We start from the raw sequence: 17,573 nt of genomic DNA on the forward strand, positions 1-17,573 counted from the left end.
TAAACCAATTAAAAAAATCTGTTTTTCTAGAATGTTATGGTAAGAGGTTACTTTCACCATTAGAAATGACAACTGGCATTATTGTTTCCCATGTTAGGAAAGTACCATGTTGCTATGAATCATGGAATCATAGAAAGGTTTAGGTTGGAAGGCACCTTTAAAGAGCATCTGGTTCCAAGCCCTGTGCCATGGGCAGGGACACATTTCACTAGGTCATGCTGCTCAGGGTTCCATCCAGCCTGGTTTTGAACACTTCCAGGGATGGGACAGTCACAGCTTCTCTGGGCAACCTGCGCCAGTGTCTCACTCTCACTGCAAAAGAGTTCTTCCTTCTGTTCAGCCTAAATCTACCTTCTTTCAGGATAAGACTGTGTCCCTTGTCCTGTCACTACAGGCCTTGGTAAAGTCTCTCTCTGTCTCTCCTACAATCACCCCCCCTGCCCCTCACCTTTATATATTGAAAGGCCACAAAAAAAATCTCATTGGATCCTTTGGGACACAGCTTTCCTACTCTACTTCTGTGGTAAAATCAAGTATTGAGAAATCCCTGTGCATTTTTTGGGTGAAGTAAGGTTAGCTTTAGTGAAATAACACTTTGGAGGGAAATCTATGCAATGCAAACTTTGCAGTTCACAGCTTTCAGTTCTCTGTATCTGTTTACCTTAAAATAATAAATGCAGTGCTAAAAAAAAGACATAGTAAAGCCATTCTTTTCTTTGAATAAAATAAATTATGGGTGGAAAGGGAATACTTATAAATATTGCAGGTAAGGTCAAAATTAGACTTAAGTGGAAAATCTGAAGTGAAATAGTTACCATAATTCAGTTTCTGAAATGCAACATGTTCCACTAAGACTCCCAGCTTTTATACCTCCTCTCACATCCAAGCTTTAATGGAAGTTCATACTTTTTTAATGTGGCACACATTTAATTTGAAATCAGTTATTAGTCTTTCTTTTCTCATAAGCTTTTGAAAGCAGAAGAAAATATATAAAAAAAGTTATTTGTTATGTAAGGATTTGTTTTTTCTCTGCTGTGTGAAGAGTTATAGCCTACATTTACTGTTTGTGATAACAATCTAATGAATATTGTACTCTCATGTTTGTAAGAAGGTTTTCACTTTTCTTCTTTAAGCCTCATTTTAATTGCTAGTTTGGCAAGGAATGTTTTTAAAAGGCTGAAACATGTATGTATAACATAGCTTCCCATGTTTTCTAACTGAACAAATGTTTGAAGAAGACTCAATTCAGTGAAGTTTCTTTTGCACCTGGAAAACGATCTCGTTATATGAGCAACATAATGACTGACTTGAATCTGTAATGTTTTTCTTCAAAAATTTTTTTTTCCCCAGGTCAAGATATAAAAGTTTGTTTTACACTGAAAGCAATAAAAATCTATAGGTGTAAGCTTATGGGGTTCTGCAGAGAAGCATGAATCCTTTGGTTATTTATTGGCAGCTTGGCAATTTTACCTCCCTGTTTATATTCTCTTGGTTTCAAATGTATTTCATATATATTTGCCTGTATCTAGTTTTTCAGAGTTGAGTTTTGCTGTGGAATTCATTGCATGGCATTTCTTTCTAATTTGTGAACGTGCTGTGAAACATAATTTTTGTCAGCAAGCAGCAACACACACAAAAGGAGTGTATGTCAGTGTATGTCATCTGCATTACTTTAAAAGAAGAAAGGGACTGTCTTTTTTCTAAATCTTCTACATTCTGGTGCACAGGGAGGATGGCTATGAATGCTTTCAGTGTTTTCCTGAGAATATGAATGTTTTCAGTGTTTTCCTGAGTCATGCTGTCTCCACCAAAAAGAAAGAGGGCCCATTTTGCTGTCTTTCCCAATCTGAGGGATGCCTGTAGATAGATGATATGTATCTTCATTTTATGATGTATCATTTATCTCCTGGATAGAAATGATCTGGTAAAGGCTTCTAGCAGCTGAGAATGAACGGAAGAGTGGAAGGAGGGAATGAGATCAAAAACACCTATTGGGAAACGAAGCTTGCTGCAGTTCTGGCCTTATAATATGAAACTGGCTGAAGCAGCTGAGAAGATTCACATAAGAGACATAAAGAATTTGATAACAAGGATAAGAGAAAAATTAAATCATAATTCAATCTTCTGCTCTGTTACTAGCAATGTGGGACATGTTCAAAAGTGCCTGTCTGTGTTTATCTGTCTCAGCAGGATGGTTCCAACTCCAGGGTTTGATACCAAAGCTATTGCTCTATCCTGTGGAGAAAGATGGTTCTAAAGGGGAAATTGTGTAGAATTAGCCAATAAGCGTCATTAGACCAGCTGTGTCTTTTCAAACATCCACTTCTCTTTAGACTGCAAGTAGCTGAGTTGAGGCTGTGCTAGGCACACTCATAGTTTGAGATGTTCCAAGACTTCCCTCTGTGGTTTAGCACTTCACTCACTGCTGGACTTTTTCATCTGTGTTACAACTACCAGGAGTTAGAGAGCTTGTGCCAAAGTGGAAAACAAATTCAGTTTACTCAAGATGTCACAATAGCCCTATGTCCTGCCTTTCCAGGCTATACTATTAAAACCAGATTAGGGAACAGACTGGGTGAGAGGTACCATCTATTTAACTCATCAAAACAGAGTGCAAAGAAAAGTAAATAGCATAAAAAAATCCACAGTTCTGGAGACAGCATGAATATTATCTTATGTGTGAAAATAGGGGAGGGCTCAAAACAAGGAAGTGATCTGGACAAGACTGTGCCATTACCACTATTTTTTTCCACTAGTGAAAGTAGTTTCTTTGTGTTGAGCTTTGTCTCAGCAAGCACCAAACTAATGGGACACTACTGGCGACATGGGGATATTTTATTTCCACGCAGTGAAGCCTATCTGAGAGGCAGTCATTCAGCTACCTACACTGGGAAAAATTTAGTTCACACACCTGCTTTGATGGGTAGAAATTTTTCAGGTTACCAAGTAGGCAATTCAGTTTCAAGTACTTTCAAACTGGAGAACTCATCAGAGCATCTTGTGTTTTACTAAAACAGCATCTTTCATTGCCCCAATATTTATTATGCAACATTTTAAGTTTCAAAGTAGAAAGAATGAGATACACAGTCCTAGAATCAATGGCCATTACCTATTTTAGCTGCTGAGTTAGGATAATTTGAAGGCTCTACTAACAAGCTTGTAGGATCCTTCTGATGACGAAAGGGTCCAGGTCACCTGTGAGATAGAGATCATGTGGGGATATAAATCTTTTACATGAGAGACAGGCTATTGTGAGGAATCCTTTGTCGATTGTGGAGGTTAAAATTGTACATAAGAAGTTTTGTATCTGTTCTGGGGTGAGGTTGGGATGGAGTGTGGAGACAGGACTGTATTTAGGCCTCAAGTTTTTCCAATATTTTAACGTTTTTTTCTTGTGCTACCATGATTTATTTTTCTGACATATCCTGTGACTGTCAAGAACAAGGAGAATAGATATAGATAGCAGTCTTGTTTCACATTTGTGAAAGACATTATAGGGCAAAAAGTTTGTAGTTCAGAAGGGGTTTTAGTGTGAGGAGTGCTGAAATTCATTTCTGTGTAACTGAATCATTGTGAAAAGGGACCTTTATTCTCCTGTAACTTTGAGTGGGTTACCACTGTGAGACACATGAAAAATTTTTCAGACCTCATATCTTATTAAACTGAACTACTTTTGTTGCTCCTTGATTTTTAGAGCAGCTAATTCTGTAAAAGTTACAGGTAGTTATGTTCCCAGAATAATAAAAGCACTCAGAATGCACAGCCATAAAACATCATTGTCCTCTTGTCAGGCATAAAACAAGATAAGAGTCAGACAAAAGTCAAAGTAAGTGTGTGGTATCCTCTTTGCTAGACTTGTGCCTCATTGGGCTGCAAGACTGGGGATTCCAAAGACAGAAAAGATTAAATGCAAGAGATGTTCCTGTCCTATAAACAGACTCTCAGCCTGCAAATGTCCACTTAAAAAAGTAGGAGAGCTTGTTGTGATAGGACAAGAGATAATGTTTTTAAATTAAAGAGGGTTGATTCAGACAAGAATCAACCCTCTTTAAGCATTAGGGATTTTTCATGATGAGGTGGTGAAGCACTGGAGCAGTGTAGCCAGCAAGGTGATGAATGCCCCATGCCTGGAGACATTCAAGGCCAGGTTGTCTGGTGCTCTGAGCAACCTGATCTAGTTGAAGATGTCCCTGCTCACTGCAGTGGGGCTGAACTGGAGGACCTTTAAAAGTCATTCCAACCCAAACTATTCCATGATTACAGTAGGGAAAGGAATCAGACTCAGCCTATCACAGACCACTAGCATCCAGCTGAGCATGCAATTGCGTTAGTCTATGAGGTCAGACTGATGTATGCACACACACAATGTGCAAATGTTCAAATGTCTTCAGTGTGTTAATGTTCACAGCCTTTCTGCCAAGGTCTAGCAAGCGTCTTGAAGCCCTTCTTTCTCACTGGCTTCATTAAAGAATAAGTAGTAAGGGTGATCCATGAAAAACAGGATCCCTAGGCCTGAAGCCCTTTAAAAACTATATTCACTATTTGAAAACTGTCCTGTCAGAAAACTCCCAGCTTGCCCTAGTGTTAATATTTCAATAATTATAGTGGCTGGTTCAAAAACACAGCAATCATTAGAAATAAACCTCATTGCATATGGACTGTAATCAGCAACATGAAACTAACTGTGAATTGGATTTTTTAAAATAGGCTGTTGTGCTGGTCATCAATTAAATTCACAGAAAATAAATTAAATGTAATGACCTGTCTCTTGAAAAATACCTGTGCTGAAATCCACGGGCTCTTATAATTTCAGTGTATGTATGATGAGATTTAGAGTTTCACTTGTGAATCTTAGTTGAATGTAAACCTTCAAGCAGACACTGACATACTAAGAGAAACCTCTAGCATTTGTAAGATCTTGGCACTGTGGCACCTCTTACTGCAAAAGACATCATTGAGATCTACAGTAATGTACAGATTTGTTAATGTTACTATTAAATGGATGTATGTATTTTATCCTATAACATTCAGAGCTTAGTCCTTTTTATCATGTCTTGCTTATACTGAACCGTAAGACAAACCTTAGAACTTGGGTACTTGATAAGAAATAAAACCGCAAAAATATATTTAAATGCCAGCCATTGTTACAGAATGCATGGGTGAGGCTTAGATAAGCACTTAACTGCCATGATTTGAATTTTAAAAAATGGTAAGGCTTCAAAAAGAATTTTTCATATTTAATGGAATTTTCATAAAAAGTACATTTTATAAAATGTGTTACTTGCAATTATTTCAGTTTTGAAAATCCTATTAGGAGATATATCCATCTCTAGAAAGCAAAATACTTTTCCTTTGGGATACCAATTTTGCAATGTTTAACCCTAAAAGCTGTACCAGTTTGTTTTGAGATTAGCCAGTTTGGTTCAGGGAGAAACAGACATATTTTGGGTGCTGTCTGCATGTGAACATACATCTGCACAGAGGTCCTTCCACAGAAGTCTCAAAAAACCTGTATATTAATGTGACCATGTAATGTTTTCATTAGAAATGTTCATGCATGATATAGCTCAAGCTCTGCTTTTAGGCACACCACTGTCATTTTGAAGATTGAAAGGAATGGAATTATTTCTCTGGTGTGAGAAAAGAGTATATTATTTCCTCAAGCATTGAATTGATGTGTGATTGAAATGAAGGAAGGTGTTGCTCCTATAACTTTCCTCAGCACAACAGAAAGACAGTCCTGATTGTCTTTTCAGGCTGGTGCTGTCCCTTAAAGCAGATTCAGATTTTCACAGATTTTGAAGCATTGTTAGTCCTTTTACAAAGAGTATATTGGGCTATGCTTCCTTTTATGGTTGTATTTGGCATAGTATTTGTATTTCTGTACAATTATACAGTTACTTTATAAGGTGGTTCAGAATTCATGTTTTTTTCTTACCTAAAATCACTTTAAGTGAGAGAGCACAGTTTATTTTTGATCTCTAAGGAGAAAGTATCTAATGGAAAAACTTTGTAGGCTGAAAAACATTAAAAATGTTCTACTATAATAGTGCACAACAGTTTATTATATTTCTACTTTTCTGCCAAGGGCCAAGTCACCCAAGGGCACTTCATAAAAAATGATGATCTGAAGCTGACATTGCAGACAGAATTACCACCTTATCTCCAGGTTAATGTGATAGTATTGCCCAGTGCTTAAAATCATGCCTGACAACATCACTGAATCATCTGCCAAGGCACTGAGCATGTTTTACTTCAGTATCTTTTTCAGTGTAATGAGGATTAGTGAAAGATTTCCTACTTAACACATAACTGAAAAGCAATAGTTTTTTCATAATATGGCTAATAAAAATAATTTCCTAAGAAAAAATAATTGTTGAGCAGAATTGCAATTAGTATTTCTAATATACTAACAGAATACTTCAAATAGAAATTTCTGTCTGCTGTTCTTATGGAGTGGTCATTGTCATTTTCTTTTATGGTATTAGGGAAGACCAAAATTACCCTCTTTTTGTAGGAGATAAAAAAAATAGACAGGCTCACTCTGAAATGCCAGATTTTTCCTGTGTATCTATAGGGAACTAGGGTCTTCTGTGATGTAATTTCATGGTTCCTCAATTTTCTGATTTCTTAGTTAGGACGATGACATATCAATAAGTTTATTGTGTGCCAATGGAACACTGTGATTAGGATTCAAAAGTAGGATGGAAAACAAACAAACAAACAAACAACCCCCCAGCACACTCAGGAATATTCAAGCATCACTATGGAGAAACTAATTTTTTTTTTCCAAGCTTGAAACTCACAGAGTATATAAAAGGATTCATTAGATTCTGCATTATGCTGCTGTCAGTTGAGCCATGCTGCACACACTGTTGAATCACCATGTGGCATATTGGTGTAGAGGCTTCTGTCTGTTAAAATAGATGACACAAGGCTAACTCTATTGTCACTCCTGTTTCCTTGTCCACACTGGGCTTGTTTTTGGTTTGTTTTTTTTTTTTTTTTTAATGTGTTTGCTGCAGCATCTTTGTTACTTCTATGAGAATGAAGTTTCATGAATATTATTTTGTTTCTACTGCCTATTCTTAAGGTTACAAATAACATGCAACTGCCGTACTCAGCTATAATTAAAAGCAACCAAAGCTAAGGGTCCTTTTGATTTATGTTGCCTTTCCATCTACTGCTTTTAAGATAAATACTTTGTTTTTCTTCTTATATTGAATCAATATAACAATGATTTTTATGTTGTTGTTTCTTTCCTTCTCCAGATGTACATCCAGACAACAACACTTACTATCTCCATGAGTTTAAGTGCTTCTGTGTCTCTGGGCATGCTCTACATGCCCAAGGTTTATATTATCATTTTTCATCCAGAGCAGAATGTTCAGAAACGGAAGCGGAGCTTCAAGGCTGTGGTGACAGCTGCCACAATGCAAAGCAAACTGTCACAGAAAGGAAACGACAGACCAAATGGCGAAGTCAAGACTGAACTGTGTGAAAGTCTTGAAACCAACAGTAAGTCATCTGTAGACTTTCCCATGGCCAAGAGTGGCAGCACATCTTAATAGATGTATGTTCACAAGAATGCACTTTCTTTTAGTAATAAACTTAATTATTTTTGTTGCTTGTTCTGCATGAATCCAGAGATGTGTCAGAATTCATGTACTGCTGAATCAGGAATGGCTAGAGTTGTTTCAAAGAAATTGATTTTCACAGGAGGCTAGTTAAAAAAAAAAAGTACAAGCAGATTTTGAAACGCCACATCTTTTAACAATTATTTGTTTTAGTTAGTGCTATTTTGATGTGTTGTACATTGCTGTGCCGGTTGTGCTATGTCCTGACAGTTCATGAGGTGTATTTATGGTCATCATTGTATATTCAAAACTCAAACGCTGTTGAAAAGAAAAAATGAAAACAGCTAACATTGTTTTTATTTTGCAGTCATATATGGAAGTGAAAATAATGCTTTTTACGTTTCCATCTTAGTATTTGTTGAATTGTTCATTTATCTCAACTCATGACTAACACTTTCAAGAATAATGCTTCCCATCCAGGTTTTTGTTGGGGTCTTACTCATCTTGGTACAAAACTGTGATAATTCACATGAAGCTTAATCATTACATGTTCTGATATATTGTAGGTTTGTAATGGGAAAGAATTTCTTTCCCATGTCAGGAAGGTTCTTGAATCTTGCTACATGTCTAACTTGCTCTGGTATAGAAGAAAACAGAGGTTATAGTTTCCATTACCCCACATGACATATCATCCATCTTATAAACTGGACTTCATAATAACGATAATAATCAAATATGAGCAGAGACATTAACCTTACCCCCAGTACTTAGCAGTGGAGAATTGTTTTCTATTGAGAAGTTAGATGTCACATTAGATGGGCAGCAGCTGTGACAGCTAAGTTTTTCAGTCAATTTACTTAAAGGCCATGGTTTATTTTTAAATTTTATTACTTTTTGATGATATTGACAGGTGATTAAATAGTACAATTTTGGTTAAGCACATTGAGACAAGGCAGTGCCAACTTTGCATTAAAATATTGTACTCATTTCTGAAAAATGCAACCCCCCACTGAACTCTATCAGCATTTGCCAGATTGAAGACTGCATGAAAGTAGTCCATATATTTACCATACTGTAGTTGCTGATGCATGGAGGATACTGAGTGCAAACTGTTTCACTTGAAAAACTCATGACCCTTCAAAATGTGCAAAACTGCTGGAGTGACTGTGCATTTATACAGCTTCAGATTGTGACATATAACAAAGAAAAAACAAGAAAATAATAGAAATTCCTTTTAGATCAAATAATAGCATAGGATTATCAAAGACTCAATAATTTTGCAAGTCTTCAGAAATCACCAAAAGAAAACTCAGAAGAAAAAGAGAGATGGATTTTGCTGAGCATGCAAAATTATAAACTTCTGAGGAAAGGATAAAGTAGGGTTTTCACAGTAGGGTGAGAAAGAGTGTTAATAAGAAAGTCTTGGGTATCTGATGTTTATCTACTGTACCTAATTAAGAAATGCTGTGACTGGTACTCCTTAATCTATGATTATGCATAATTCATGGAAACAGATGCTAATGGAAGCAAGTCTGCTTCTCCAGTAGTAGGTGTATGCAGGGTAATGCTTATTTACTGTGCTCTAAACATGATTTTAAGAGTAACACATCTGTATAATTCAAAGCTCACTAGAAGTACATCCTGGCTAGACTTTCATCCAGGCATCATAATGCTTCATAGGCAAAAATTCAGTCAAGTCATTTGCACTCCAGAAAGCTCTCCCTGTGTAAGGGAGTTCTAGGCCTCAAGATGGGTTTCTCTCTTCCCTGAAATAGTTATTGTCAAAAATTTGGAAGGTTCCCATGAATAGGTACACAATGCAGCATAAGTCCTTTTCACTAGGTCAGTAGTAACAACTTGTCAACACAAGAAAATTTCTTCTTGCACTGACTCCATGTGAGGTAGATCTTCCTTTTCCATGATAGTATATGAAACTGGTTGCAAAATATCCACTCCTAGTACTCCAGAAGTGGGTAGTGAGTGCTTCTCACCATTTACCTAACACAAATACTAGTAATGATAGCAACACTCATAACTAGGTGAGAAATAGGATGAGATAGTCACATAATCCCTTTTGCTTCCCATCCAGAGACAGCTCTGCTCTGTCTTGTTTGTCCTATTCCATATAACACACATTATTCTATATTGTCTTCCACATGAATACATTCATGTGTTTATTTGTGGAAATAGGTCCATATTCAGTGGAAAACAAATAGTTTCCAGGAAACAGGATAAAAAAAACCATTCAGGTGCATTTACAGAAGGCAATTACAAGTACATTAAATGAATATAGGTGAGATAACAATAGTTCTAAATTACTTTTGATCCTCTTTTATTTTCTTCTTTTTGTCTCATTCCAACAGCAAAGTAGTAACTGAAGCTGTAAAAGAGTCTTCATTCCCAGAAATATTTTGAGCCAAGTCTGTTACTTTTTCTGGCCATCTAGGCTTGCCAAATATGGTTCATGTTATTACTGTGAAATGCTAAAGTCTTAAGGAGAAGGACGCCAGCTGCTGAAGCTTTCAGGTCCCCAAACATGAACTCTAGACTTATTCCCCAGAACTATAAAGACATGTGCAATATTTATCAAAGAAAAAAAACCTCAAACATTGTTTGGAGATGAGATTAGTTTCAATATATTTCAAACTACTCTCTAAATTCCTGTGCTATCATTTTTTAAAGTAACAGTGCTCAGAACTCAACTAGATAATTTTTGTTTCTTGATCAAGTCTAGATTAATTCTATCAAAACTCTTTAATTCTTAGATACACAACAAAGTTACAGCAATTTAACAAATTACTCGATATCATCAGCTGAGGTGTAGTAAATACTATTTTTGTATTTTGGGCTTCTTGCAAATGTCCTCACTTAATTCAGCTTACTGAGTTGTGATAAATCTGATTATGTTACATTGCTGTGGGCTAAAAACATGCACATGTAAAGTTGTCACAGAACTCAGTTCATACGGGATAATGTGGTAAGCTAGCTTAACCTGATCGTGTATCTGGCCCTATTTTCAGGGAAAGGGAAAAAAAGTAAGCTCTTATACTTCTGTCCTCTTGTTCCCAAGTGTGCAGAGTTTGAAGATGTGCATTTATCTGTTCTTTCTTAGCTGGGAAAAAAAAAATCCTTCTATGCTTGAAGAACTTGGTGCCATTTCATCAGTCCTGCATTATTTTCAGTAGGAACTTAGCAGGCCAAAGGAAAAAATAGAATCTTCTCAGAAATCCAGCTGTGGGAGCATGGGAAAGTTCAGATGGGAGCAGTACATCCTATCTGAAAGATCTGAAAGATGTAAATGAGGCTATATTTGCTTCAAGTGTCCCAATACATACAAATAAACCTATTCCATGTTGGTGCTCGAATATTGTGATCAACTATGAGAAAGACTTGCTTTGTGTGCCAAAAGCAGTCCTTTCATGAATTAGCTTTTTCCAGACACAAAGTACTAGAGCTACCTGTGCAAGTGAAAGTAAGAAATATTGCAATTTGAAGCTTTCTTTTGATTATTTATTCTTATATATACATTCTTAGGGAAAAAATTATAGTAATATGTGAATTAAAATGGTCTGGTTCTGTTGTGTCTTAAAAAAATGGCAAATGCAGTATTAGATTCAAATTGCTGAGAAAATCTAAGAAAACATTACAAAAATCAAGAAGTAAACTTAGTTATTTATACTAATCACTATTAATTTGCATCAATTTTAGTGATCCATTATTTAGTTTAATATTTTATGCAGAAGACAGAAACTGTCATTTCTCAGTTTCTGTAGTCTGTTCTTCCCAAATCATCAGATTGTTGGGCTGAATCTAGGTGTGAGCATGAAGAATGTTTTTCATATCTATCTCAGCTGTTCTCACCAGACTCTATATAGAAGAAAAAAAAAAGAAATTGAAGAAATGTATGGAAATAGATTTTTGAATCTATAGACCAGGCAACTTTTTTGCCATGCTGTTATTTTCATCTTGCCAGCTGCAGTCTTCACTATCATAAGCAGAACATATCTGTAGCAGACAAACTATAAAACATACTTAGAAAGTCAAATTCCTCTTTATGCAGTGTACCATAGACCTTATTATGGAGAAAAAAAGAGACTCAGTCCCCCAGCGCTCTAATTTTCCATGTACCCAATTGATTTAAAATTAGAGGGGTAACTGTGAGACCTGATGTCACCACTTCCCTCCTCCAGCCATTACATTAACCTTGAGTGATATGACTTGAGTCATATTTTTATAGCCTATTTTTTATATTTTTAATAGCAAAGATGTAAGGGCTAGAACCTGAAACAAACTTTCATAGAAGATTCGTAGTTATTCATTTTTGCAACAGTAGAGCTGTTTAATTTTCTCAACATATTGCCTCATTCTGAACAAGCAGTATCAGCTTTGCTCAAAATGAGACATGATCAGCTGACTATTAACATAAATTACCATAATTTTCCCCAGATAATATGTTCTGTAGGGACTCTCTGCTCAGTTTCTCAAATTTGGAGAGATGTTTCCCATGTTAGGCTTTGTTCCTTTCAAGGAGCTGAAGTCTCCTTCTAGAGGGACAAACTACCACAAGCTGCAAAGTTGTCTTCAACCAGCAGAAGAGAAAGATATATCCAATCGCTAAAGTAAAAAATATCTACATGGAATTCAGACAAAATAATACCAGATGTTGAAATTCTGTTGTGAGTATGCTGAAACCACTTATCATTGTTCCTATCTATTGACCTCTGGTTTCCCATCTATTGACCTCTGGTTTCCTGAGTCATAACCAAAATAAGTGGTCCTGAAGAACACATAACTTCAGATACAGTTCACTCACTGATTATATACATCCTTAAACATTCTTTATTCCATGAACATGGACCATAAGGTTTGGAAATATAGTAGGACACTGAGTTCAAATGCTAAATATGTTTTTTTTTTCCTTTTCCTCTTCTCTTGATTCTAAAACTCCTGAACTTTGTTTTTTTGTTGTTGTTTGTTTTTGGTGTTTTTGATTTACAGCCTCCTCTACCAAGACAACTTATGTCAGTTACAGCAATCAGGCAAACTGAGCAGGGATGAAATTCACTGGAAGATCTGCAGGACTGGATCTTGCAAACATAGACTTTACCACCACCAGAATTCAGTCTTGAAAATATCAGTAGACTACATTCAAATCGATAGTCAGTCTCCTAAAGAACAAGGATTAAACAAGAGCAAAAGGCAAAAAGAGACAGGGGAAGGAAAAGTCCAGTTTTATAACATAGAAACAGTATCAAGCTTCTGAACTGTTCACTCACAAAAGGAAGCAAATCACAAAAGGAAAACAAATGTTAGCTTGTGAAAAAAATGCTGTTGAAATAAATCATGTCTGATGTTATATTTGTAAGTACTTTTTTGTGATTGTGACAATTTCCTTTCCTGTCCTACATTGTTCAACTCGTAAAGAAGATGAGTTTGTTTCTTGTGACGGCTGACTGAATTAAGTCCTGGGTTATGCTAAAATAAATGCAATGGTCAACGCATGCTAATTTTTATACAAAATAATTTATTTCTAATAATAAAGGAATGTTTTGCAAATGTTGAGACTTGTTTTGTTGCAGTTTTAAGGAAAAAAAAAGCTCCTTACACTGTTGTCTATTGTTTGTTAAGAATGTGCAGTAAAGGTGGGTGTACAAATAAAATAATAATCATGGCATCAGAAGAATGCAGTGTAAACTCTAAGCATGTGTGTATGTATGCGTGTATGTGTGCACCTGTGTGTGTACATACGTGCATGCCTGCCTGCATGCGTGTGTGTGTATACTCTGCAGTGTGTGAATTTATTTGTTCAAAGCTTTGTGACTATATTTTCTAATAGAAGGATTTTTTCCCTCTTCTCACCCTCAGAGTAAGTGCATTTTATATGTTTGTAAAGTAAAGGAGTCCTGATAATAATTATTTTGTATGATTGTATTATATTTTTGAGTCTTCACTAATAGTTTTGATCCTTTTCATTTCTGGAACTTACAGTTTGTAAGACTTTATGACAGCTAGACTGGATTAAACTGAAAGTCTATTCAGCCTAGTATCCTGTCTCTGACAGGGGAATGTAGCAGATGCATATCTCAATAAAGGTGACTTTGAAATAACAGAAATCAATGGAGAATTTGGAAAGCAGTAGCCTAGAGAATATGTGTACTATTGCCTTATAAACACTTACAAATCAAAGAAATAAATGCCAATCTACAGTCTTCACATCTTCTAATTCCCATGATTGTGTGAGGTTAGAAATTATTATATCAAAGAGAAAGAGAAAATCACATATATATCTACTGTGTCAATGAACCCCTCCAAAGAATTAAAAAAACACAGATAGGGACTGTCCTCTTTGTTACTATACCTGTGATGTTCTGTAAGACTTTTTCACTCCATACAGTACTTACCATCCATCAATTCAATGAGTCTTCACATGCAGCTGGTTATTAAATGTTATGTCTCCTGACTTAGCCTGGATGGCTCCTTGTGCTTTTATCCTCACAGCAGATGCATTTTTATAACATATCTTAAGGGAGCTGTGGTGGGTCCTAAATTACATGAATGAAAGTTAAAGTATCTGAAACTGGATCTCTTCCTATTACAATGCCAATATTTAAACTCCAGTGCAGTTGGCAACTGTATGACAGTGAGTTTCCATCTTTGAAGTATTTTATAAAATATACTTGGTGTTTCCCAGAAATTACATGTCTGAGGTATTATCTGATGATTGCTTTGGTATAGTATGGTATTGTGTGTTTGGTATGTGTGATATTTTGTGTGAAATTTCCTTTTTTGACTGTGCCACAAGCACATCAAAGCCAAACCTATAAACTAACAAATGCTGACTTTTAAGCATACAGATGAGAAAGGTAATGCAGTGAAACCTGCAAAAAATATAATAAATAAAGCAGGTTTAATTCTATTTTGTTGGCTAATATCTCATAAAATTGAAGTTTTCTTGTGAAAATAGACTGATTGGATAACTTTTGAACAAGACAGACTTTCATGTCTAGGATGGATTTCCTAAAAGAGAAAGAAAATCTGTTTTATCTGAGAAACAATATTTTGACAGTTTCTTTTCAAGAAGCCTTTGTAAAGTTTAATTTTCAATTCAGAACAAAAAAAGTTTCAAATACTTTGAAATACCTATACCTAATAACTTTAGCCCAACCCTATGCATTTGAAAAAGCAGTACATAGGAATAGCCTTGAAAGCATATTTCAAATACACATAAACATATGTTATATATACATAAAAATTAGTGTATGATATACAACTATCTTCCAGTTTGACAGTAGTCTGAAGAAAATGTTCTGAACAGATTTGCCAAGACCAGTATACAATTTCTTTGGTTGAACCATAGGTTAAAAACGGAATGTAAATGAGTAAATGCATTTTCTGTGTACACAGTATGAATTACAGAACAGCACTGGTCTTCAGGTTTCACTTCAACAGGATAGTTACATGCAGTTTATGCAAATGCACAGAATGGTCCACTCAGATTTCACAGTCATTCAGTGGCTGATAGCTTGAAGTTTAATAATTAAACTTTTGTGTATGCACAGTCATTTTTTTTTCAATGTAAAATTATAAAAAAGTCTTTATTCTAAAAACTTAGGGTTTAGTTCCTCTCATGGAGAAGCAGACTATTCTATTGCTATTACTGATAATTTGTGTGTGATTATGCTGAAGCAACTCCATAAGGGCATACAACTTTGTTTTACTGACAACAGAAACAAGTCCTTAATGTTGTTTTGTGACTGCAGGATAGATACAATGAGATCTGAATGACTCTATGTATCAGGTCAATGAACCAGGAATCAAACAGAACTAATACACAATACTTTAACTGTTCTATAGAAAGAGTAATGAACCACTGCATCAAAAATCCCCTTTTCCAGCATTGCCTAAAGAACAATTTCCACAGAAGGGTTTTTAAGTAATAGCGTTATCTCTCTTCCAATTAACAGGTATTTTTATTACTAAACAAGGAAACAAACAAAGCATTCCTAATAGATCCCGTTTGTAAATCTATTTTATTGTAAGACAACTTACTCATTTATGCATATACTTCAAGGCAGAATGTGAAAGCAGAAGACAAAGAATTGTGGAGAGAGCAGCAGCCTTTTGTTTGAAAATGTACATAAATGATCCAGCATAATTCAGCATCACATCAGCCATTAAATAAAATGATAGCTTATCCTTATGCTTTCAATTAACTTATACACCATGTGGCATAATTAAGAAATTACATATTCTGGATGAGTTTTGGAGAGCAAAATTCAATGATGTCAAAAGAGGTAAACATTATTTTTCCCAGTTTTGGTGTTATCTAATCTAATGGCACCTTTAGCACTTGTGATACTGCAATTATTTGCATCCAGAAGACACAATTTAACATGCACATTTCATTTGCCGTGGATTGTTACCTCTTGCTATCTAAATGTGAAATGGTCTTTTTCTCAGCAAGAAGTCATTCTCTCAGACTTTCTCCTGAAATTTCTGTAGCTAATAGGAGACCAAGGTATGTGTATCACTAATCCTTATTATGCTGCCTGGGAAAGTAAATTATTGTTATTAATGGGTTACAGCAAATACAAGAAGGAACAGATCTTATCTGTGGACTTCATCCTGTACTTCTGAATATATATACGTTCTATTGTCTCCTACTTAGTTTAAAATTTAGCTTATTTGTTGGCTTAAATTTAGTAGTAAGATCATGAGAACTGCAAAATACTTTTGGTGGAAATAATCTGTTGCATCTGTGCAATAAAAAGAAGCTGGCTGATGTGAAAGACAAATTAATCTGGAAACATTTTGGTTAGAGTAACTTAAAGGAAATTTGAAACCTTACTAATGAATATATTAAAAGTTTTATCAGTAAATAAACTACAAATTAGGAGTGTGCTTATGTTTCAGTGGAATCTTATAAAGATTTTCAAGGTTTGTCTGTAAAATGTTATTGTAGAAGTCTTTGCACATTTCATGTATTTTTGTAACTAAATTCTTTTGTCACACTGAAACACTAAACTAACGGAGAGCAATACTTTTTCTCATTTGACACTACAGTATGACAGCAGGTGATTAGCTCCCAGGAACTTAAAGTTTTAAGTGGTACAGCAGCAGGGAAGAGAAAACAGCAGTGTCCCCAAAGCTGAAACAAGGTTAGAAGTACAGTGAAATGCACAACATCCTAAATGACAAACCAAGCTCCTGTTTGTATTATACAAATTCCTTTTCCCTTGGTAGAAGTGGAGTAATATCACATCCAGGGTATGGACATGAAAGAAAAAAAAGAACAGTGACAGAATCACAGGTCCAAGACCCTTCCAGAAGCAGCACAAAATACTGAAAAGTTCCACTGTCGAAGGACTGTGTCAGCTCCAGTGTCCACACTGACCTCTGTAAAGGGCACACCCCATCCCCAGAGTGTGTGTTAATCTTGCATGCTCCACAGAACTGCAGTGAGAAAACATGACAAAATAATCAGTGGAAGCCATCAGAGTTAATGTTGGATGAGGTAGCAAATAAGAGCACAGACTCATTTTTCTTTGAAATTCAAGAAAATATGGTGGTGCCCAAGGAATATGCACAGCTTCTGCTAAGACCTGGAAATACAAGTATGTTAACATTATATTCACAAGGTATAAGCTGTGATCAAAGGTTGCAACATAACAAATAAGACAGCCTCTGTCTTTGTACAAATGAATTGGCTCTTTCTATTTTGTCAATGACTGATTCAGTGCAAGAATTTCAGAAAAACTCTGGAGCTTTCCTGGTCCATCATAACCTAGTCTGAGAGGGAACTGGATGTTATTTTCCAAAATAAAGGGAAAATTTCTCTGTAAAACTGAATTTTTTTTACCTATTCTAAATTTCCAGGTTACCAATATATTGAAAATATTCAACTCGGTATTCAACTGAGTATGCTTAAAAGCTTCAATTACTGTTAGAATTGTGTTGTTTTTTATCTTTATTGGTCAAATATAGAAGAAAACACAC

General features: G+C 35.5%; 1 protein-coding gene across 2 annotated transcripts in view; it reads left to right on the forward strand.

Moving 5' to 3' along the window:
* The window catches only part of GRM8 (glutamate metabotropic receptor 8), a 305,966-nt gene extending 292,531 nt beyond the window's left edge, over positions 1-13,435 (forward strand). Inside the window, exons 9-10 of one of the 2 annotated variants that reach the window (XM_085041880.1) lie at positions 7,272-7,573; positions 12,576-13,435. In XM_085041880.1, coding sequence (XP_084898006.1) covers positions 7,272-7,568 — 297 coding nt within the window. In that variant the 3' untranslated portion in view covers positions 7,569-7,573; positions 12,576-13,435. The remainder of the gene's footprint in view (positions 1-7,271; positions 7,574-12,575) is intronic. The other variant, XM_085041868.1, reaches the window with a different exon arrangement.
* Positions 13,436-17,573: the final 4,138 nt, after the last annotated feature.

This window comes from Lichenostomus cassidix, chromosome 1Aa, assembly GCF_008360975.1.
Source record: "Lichenostomus cassidix isolate B80296 chromosome 1Aa, HeHo_3.0, whole genome shotgun sequence".
Lineage (NCBI taxonomy): Eukaryota > Metazoa > Chordata > Aves > Passeriformes > Meliphagidae > Lichenostomus > Lichenostomus cassidix.